This window comes from Austrofundulus limnaeus, unplaced genomic scaffold (genome assembly GCF_001266775.1).
Source record: "Austrofundulus limnaeus strain Quisiro unplaced genomic scaffold, Austrofundulus_limnaeus-1.0 Scaffold86, whole genome shotgun sequence".
NCBI lineage: Eukaryota > Metazoa > Chordata > Actinopteri > Cyprinodontiformes > Rivulidae > Austrofundulus > Austrofundulus limnaeus.
Genome location: NW_013952488.1, coordinates 1,489,895 through 1,497,420, shown reverse-complemented (window position 1 = coordinate 1,497,420; position 7,526 = coordinate 1,489,895). Strand labels below are relative to the sequence as shown.

The 7,526-nt window shown below is 38.6% G+C and overlaps 1 protein-coding gene across 1 annotated transcript in view; it reads right to left on the bottom strand.

Annotated features, from left to right (window-relative positions):
• The window catches only part of nbas (NBAS subunit of NRZ tethering complex), a gene marked incomplete in the record, with an annotated part of 224,076 nt that overhangs the window by 193,921 nt on the left and 22,629 nt on the right, over nucleotides 1-7,526 (bottom strand). The window contains 5 exon segments of the mRNA XM_014011983.1: nucleotides 1,383-1,576; nucleotides 2,034-2,097; nucleotides 3,668-3,796; nucleotides 3,885-3,950; nucleotides 4,041-4,179. Coding sequence (XP_013867437.1) covers nucleotides 1,383-1,576; nucleotides 2,034-2,097; nucleotides 3,668-3,796; nucleotides 3,885-3,950; nucleotides 4,041-4,179 — 592 coding nt within the window.

Sequence of the window (7,526 nt, the reverse complement as noted above, 5' to 3'; positions counted from 1 at the left end):
TATATATATATGCCAGAGGACTAAAATTTGACATTGACGAACAGAAAGAGACAAAAAGGTCTGATGGTGAATAAATCCAGTCAGATCTAATTTTGCTATCTAGAAGTGGGAACACCATCGTCAACAGACTTATTTACAGCTGAATCAAAGCATTTTTTGTTTTTTATAAATACGGACTCTTAGATACTTGCTTTGTAATTCCACAGGGTGACTTCTGCAAGCAGACAACGTATTTAAACAAATGCAAACATACGACTTAAAAAGTGATCCCAAAGCTACAGTTGTCCTGTTTACACAACGTACATCTGTTTTGTTGGCTCAAATCACAGGAGGATTTACAGCCTTTACTCATAATGTGTCTCTAATGAAGCATATGGACAATAATATGCTGGCATTAAAGGACAGATGACAAATGAAGCAGAATGGGGCTCAGCAGCACATTTTACATCTCAAGTTTGGGAAAAAAAAGAGAAARGCACTAAATTTAACACTCTGGTGCCCACTCAGCAGGCTGTCTGAGAACAAAACATCAGCAAGGTCAAGCTGTTCAATAAAAGTCTAAATCCAAGCTGTCTAAATTACTTTCTTCCACTTGTTTTGTTCTGGTCTCTGGCTTTTTTGATTACTGTAGATGGGGGGTAAATATCTGCTTTAAAATGAACTGCTTTAGCACTTCTAGAGGAGTAAACTCATCAACGCACAGGGTCAGATTAGTCTACATCTTTTGAGACACACATTAAGCAACTCACCTTCACATAAAAGGTTCACTTTTCACTGCTGTAGAGACAAACATCTATACTCCTTGTAGTCTTTGAAATGCAGTTGTGTGTTTTGATCCATTTAATCCTTTAACTCAATAAGAATTAAAGACTTGGCATTCTAAAGGAATGCATATCGCCCAGTCCAAAAAAAAAAAACCCTTATGATGAAAGGGGTCTCATAAATGTGCCGTTTAATGCAATATTTCAAAATCTCACATTATCTGTTAGCACTCAGAGAATGTGTTGAGAATGACTCTCAGCTACAACCGAAACAAAATTTAGCTCAACAGCTGCAACACTGACTTAGTTTGTCATTAAAAACATTATTGCCTCCGCTGGTTGGCATTACTGTATATTACAACTAACTCCAGATGTTTTTTGTTCTTACCTGAACGGAAGCTGATTTTAGCCCTTTGTCACCCTCCATCTGAACAGTTTTTTTTTTATTTAAATAAATAAAAGTAGAGTTAACGAACTCTCCATTCCTCTGCAGTATCTCTGTTAAAGGGCACAGTCTATGAATAGTGTTAAAGGAAGTAAGTCCCAAACGTGACTGAGCAACTCCCCTCCGCTCCTTCCCCCTCATCAGACCAAACACTCATCTCTCAATGTGACATTTACCTCCAGGCTGAGGAAACCCCCGTCGTGCGCGGCGGTGACCCTCGGCGAGGGCTCGAACCACTCGCAGGACTTCCCCAGAAGGTTGCGCAGCRTCCTGACCGACGAGACGGTGACCGAACCGGAGCAGCGAGCCAGAATCAACACGCTGTCACTCCACCAGCTCACGTCCACCAGAGAGTAGTATTGTTCTTTATCTGGGGAAGGTTTGGTGACATAAAAAGTGTAAAAGCTTTATGCCCTTAGTAGACACACCTTTTAGGATGATAATCCCCTTTCCTCTCCTGAAAAAGCAGTTTTTAGTAAACTACTTTCGCCTGTTTGACACATTTTTTTTTTTGTAGATATGAGTTATCACTCGTCATACTTGAGCTGAGGACATCTACATGGATTAATGCTTTCATAAAGTGTCACAGCTGTCACTACTGCTGGCCTGAAACTGTCAAAATATGATTATAGCCAACTACTGAAGCCTCATCCAAAGGAATTTTTACTGAAGCAGTGAAATATTTGCTAGCCTTGCCATATGAGCTTTATCTGTTAAATAACTGTGTAATTCTAAGAATCAGACGTGTCAAAGATCATTACACTGTAGCATTGCAATGTCAGCAACAAAGTATGCTCTTATTTCCCCACCCCTTCAGGCTCAAATACCTTTTATTTTCTTCCTCCTCTCCAGTGATGTCCTCCACTCTGGGTTGATCTCCTCAAATCCTGGCTGCAGGGAGGATGGAAAGATGGAGGCAGCAAGGCAGCGAGGAGAAAAGAAAAAAAAAGAGAGAGAGAGGAAGAAGTGGGAAGAAATTAATCTGCTTCAACCCTGTTTACCAGCAGCTCTACCAGCGGCAGAGCAGAACACACGCCGCATTAATCGGTGAAACGTTCCACCAAGGTAGGTTCTCCATAAGCCACTTCATGTTAATGTGGGATGGATGGGAGAAAACACAAATGCATGAAAAAGTTTTCTCCCAACACACACCCATATATACTGTATTTATGTATACATATCTATGCAGCTTACAACGTTACAGTGTTTTAAAGTGTTCCTGAGCCCATGTGGTAATATCTGTTACAGAATGATGTCAATTATTTAATGCAGTGATGCCTGAGGGATGAAAGGTCACAGGTATGCAGAGATTTGTTCAGATTCTCTGAATCTTTTGATGATATTATGGACTGTAGATGATGAAATCCGTAAATATCTTGCAATTGTATGTTAAGAAACAACCTGTACAGGGCCCGCAGATGGCGTCATTGCATTGTTTGCTCAAGTAGGTGTAAAACTTATTTTTCCCAAAAAAAATTTCTAAGTCCGTCACAAAATGTGTCTTTAATGATTTAAAAATGAGTCGCCAAATTATTTTTGGATAAATATTTATGATTTTAGAGCTACATAAACATATGTAAGTTACTCTTTTATAAAGTAAAAACCCATTTGGCACAGTTTTTGGGTACATTTGGCTAAACTGTGCCAAAATGTCATTTCCACCTGGCACACTGCTCACTAAAAYCTTTGTGAAATTAATATACTTCAACTTATTCAGTCCTACTTTGYTAMAAYTTTTCTYAAGATGYWGATGTATAAAATCTAAGGKCATTCCTGGGTTTTCRCAAGAGTTTTCATTGTGTTTTGCAATGTTGATTTTAAAACAATTTAGGCGATGCTAAAAAAATTACAAATTTTCTTTAATTAATCACAAATAACTCAGGCACAGCAAGAGTTACAATAGTGGTTTCACATAAGAAATTATCTTTAAGATCTTACCTTTACAGAGAGTTAGCATTTAGACCTTAACTGTGGAGCTATTCTTGATTTATTTTGCTGCGTATTTTCAGGCGGAAATTACCTCCAAAACCCSTTAGGGCTTAACAGGACAGTTGTTCACAAAGTGGTGAACCTCGCCTCATCCTTGCTTGTGAATGACTGAGCCTTTCAGGGATGCTCCCTTTATTCCCAATCAAGACACTCACATGTTTCCAGTGAACCTGTTCACATGTGAAATGTTCCAAACAAGTGTTGTTTGAGAATTCCATAACTTTCCCAGTCTTTTGTTGCCCCTGTCCCAGCTTTTTTGGAACACGTTTCAGACATCAAATTCAAAATGAGTGATTATTGACAAAAAAATAAAATAAAGTTTTTCCATTTGAACATTAAATATCTTGTCTTTGTAGTGTATTCAATTGAATATAGATTGAATAGGATTTGTAAATCACCGTATTCTGTATTTATTAATGTTATACTTATGTTTTAAATGCTACTGTTTTAATGTTTTGTACAGGCGGCGTACCTGTTCTTCTTGGCTCCATGTGGCTCTCTGTTTAAGGGAGGGGACGTCCCAAAGGGACAGACGACCGGAGAAATGGATGACAGCCAGGAGCGTTCCATCAGGGCTCAGGCTCATGCGAAACACACCATCCTTAACAACACAAGATTTATTTTAAAGGATAATTAACAGCAACATGTTTGGATTTTAAGTTGCGCTGAGGTGGACAGACWGGAAGTACCTTTTCATCCCCTTGTCTTGAAAACCATCTAAAGCTGGGAATTCTGAGGAAACCCCTCTTCTGTTTCTAACACATGCAGGGGAGAAATGTTTATTGGAACACGATGTGACTGTTGTTCGAATTAGAAGAAAGCGCTCAGATCTATAAACTTCTCACCGGACAGACATCGTCCTCGTAGCTGGTGACCTGCTTGTAGTGAGGCGAGCTGGAGAGCGCCCTCCAGGCTGTGATGCCGCTGCACGAGGCCTTGGAGGCGCCGTCGTCGCCTGGTTCGCAGCCACCTATCAGCAGCAATCTATAAACACACGCGCAGAGTGGTGARCGCCTTCTTGATTGCACTTTTAACCTTGTCATTCTTTTCACCCGGGCTTGAACTAATGTATCACTTTTAATTATCTCTACTGAGAAAGCAGTAAACATCATTTATCAGGGAGAAAGCCCTGCTTGGAATCATCAGTTAGGCTCAGTTAAGACAAAAAAAGAGAGAGACCGCAACGATCAGTGCTCATTTGTCTTTATAGTGAGAATAAACAGATGCAACTAAGGTGTAAATAAAACGTGACTTTTCAGCTCAATACTGCCCCCTGGTGTGAGACATCGGAATATTTAACTTKTATACAAGATTTCTGAGGGATAGTTTGCAAAACAAAGGCCTAATACCTGTGATACCGTGGTTAAATCGCATCTAATTAAGCAGATTTTWAAAAAGCAGATTTGGTCAGAATACACTGAGTAAGCTTGATATACCTGCGTTTAAAAAAAATTATTAAACCAGCTTTTCAAAGTCTTTATTATCACTAATTTCCCAAGCTTTCCGTTTTCCTCGTTTTTCGTCTGTTCTCTCTGATGCTGACCCAGTTTTCACACGAGGATCATTAAACTTTCATCTCATCTATCAGTTGGCAAACGTTTGGCAGCAGCTGCCAAAACCCACTGCATTTCCACGTCAGGTTTTCATAGCCAAAGTAAATTTAGGCAGTTTATGCAGCCCATAGAACCTGGCGAAAATCATAGGGCCACAAAAACAAGCCAAATGAAATCAATCAAAACCTCTGAATGCACCATGGCAGAAAGGAATGAGGACTTTTCTTTTCTTTTCTTTTTTTTTTTTTTTTTTTTTTTTTTTTGGCGCTCTGGTGCAGTGAATTCCTGCAGGTATTACATTAAAGAGATGGGTTCATTTATTCCTAAGTAAGCCCCCTGGCCTCATTCGACTTTGGAACATCATATGCCTGAGCAGGATGTCTCTGTAAGAAACCTTGCATTTGCTGCTTCCTCTCACTATTTTGCCATTTTTCCCCCACTGCCTGATAGAGCTGCATTTTAATGCTTTAAACTACATAGAACCAATCTTACACAAGCTGTGTTTAGCCTATCAGAGTAACAGTGCCAGAAAAAAACCCACCAGTGACTATCAGTGGTGGGCACCAGCCTGCTAAAGCGCAAATCTGCTAATTGTGGACCTAAATATTTTGTTTGCACTTTAGCGGTCTTACTAATTTTTATAATTCATAAGCGGATTTGCGCTTTCTAAAATTCCAACGCAGTACCGCTAATAACTAATTATCTACCAGTCATCATTATCTTGAACAGCGGAAGGTATGGCTGTCAATGAATCACAACACACGTGATCTATCGAACAGCACTCTTCCCAGATAAACATACTTATTGGTAAGGTATGCATCCTTGCTGACTGTTGCTTTCGGTCATGTTTCCGATTTCCCACAATGCTTTGTGTCTGCTTACATAGCAGGAAGGCAATAGCAAAAACAGTAAACGTTTGTAATCCATACTAAAATTTTNTGCCTGATAGAGCTGCATTTTAATGCTTTAAACTACATAGAACCAATCTTACACAAGCTGTGTTTAGCCTATCAGAGTAACAGTGCCAGAAAAAACCCCACCAGTGACAATCAGTGGTGGGCACTAGCCCGCTAAAGCGCAAATCCGCTAATTGTGGACCTAAATATTTTGTTTGCGCTTTAGCTGTCTTACTAATTTTTATAATTCATAAGCGGATTTGCGCTTTCTAAAATTACAACACAGTACCGCTAATAACTAATTATCTACCAGTCATCATTATCTTGAACAGTGGAAGGTATGGCTGTCAATGAATCACAACACGTGATCTATCCAACAGCACTCTTCCCAGATAAACACACTTATTGGTAAGGTATACATCCTTGCTGACTGTTGCTTTCGGTCATGTTTCTGATTTCCCACAATGCTTTGTGTATGTATTGATTTATTTTACTTTATAATTGGAGCTCCTTTTTTATAAAAAAAAAAAGTTTAAACGCTGGAGCTCAATCCTTGACGTAACTGGTCAAAGCATTCAGCCAACGGAGTTAGAGACGCAGATATGATTTAAAGATGTTATGCTGATGAAGACTGACATCTAGTGGTCAACTGGAGCAACTACATGGAAAACTTTAAAATCTAAGCTCTTATTTTGAAGTGAAGATAGTTTCCTGTACTCCATGCTTTCATTTCCGGTGACAAATCAAATCCATCATGTAACCAGAATGCATCGCTTCAGTTTTCCAATAAACAGTTTTAAAATTACTTTATTGATGCTTCTTTAATGAAAAATCTAAAACTAACAAAAGACAAAGACAAAGAAGCAGCCGAACTAGCAATCCTCAACAACATTTTAATGTTTACACCGGGAGCCAAAGTTATGTTTCAGGAAATCACATCCCCAGCAATTAGTTGGCAGTGTTGTGCATATATTGTACATGAATTATTGCCAGCTAGTAAGTGTCAAATTGAACTTGTGCTTTAAAATTAGCTTCCACTAATTTTTCTATGGCATAAGTGGTTTTGAAGTTGCGGACCTAAATATTTTCATAAGCGCTTTAGAAATTGCGGGACTAATTTTTGGATTAGCGCTGCCCACCACTGGTGACAATGTTACAGAACACTTTTACTAAATATGTGTCTAACTAACTAACTAACTAAACGTAACTAACGCAGGGGATTTCCAAAGTTTTCCACAATGCTACAAGATTTATAAAGAAACACAAACTTTTTGAATGTTTTTTCTTAATTTTATTCACTGTTCAACGTCATATATGTTTAGAATAATAATTTTATAAACTAACAAGTTTTAAACACTGCCTTATACTGTATAGAAAAATCAGCTTTTCAGCAAACTATTGATTATAAGAACAGAACAAATGTGTTGGAAATATAGTGATCCCTGTTAAGAGGTCAATGAGGCCAAACCGTTCAGGAGGCTTACAAATTAATTTATGGTACATTTCATGGTATATTGTGCAACAAGGATAAGTTTTTCTTTAATATTTTCTTGTGCTTCATGAATTTAACACCTTTAGGTGTGAAATTGAGGCCCGCGTCTCAATTTCTTGCAAAGACATCTGCAAGCTGATAACAAGACGAGGCTCTGTAACCAAAAGTTCGAAAGTTCAGATCGTGTGGAAATTACACCTTARCGAGTATAAAGAAGCCCCGAACAAACAAGCTGTTATTTCATCTTTGTTGACGTGAATGACTGCACAGTTTGTAATCAGGAACTCCTTGCATGGAAGTAAAAGAGCTCAGATTTCATCTGCTGCTGTCTCCGCCGTTCTTCATATTTTAAGGTATCTTAAATAATTTACCAAAGAAAAAGAATGAAAC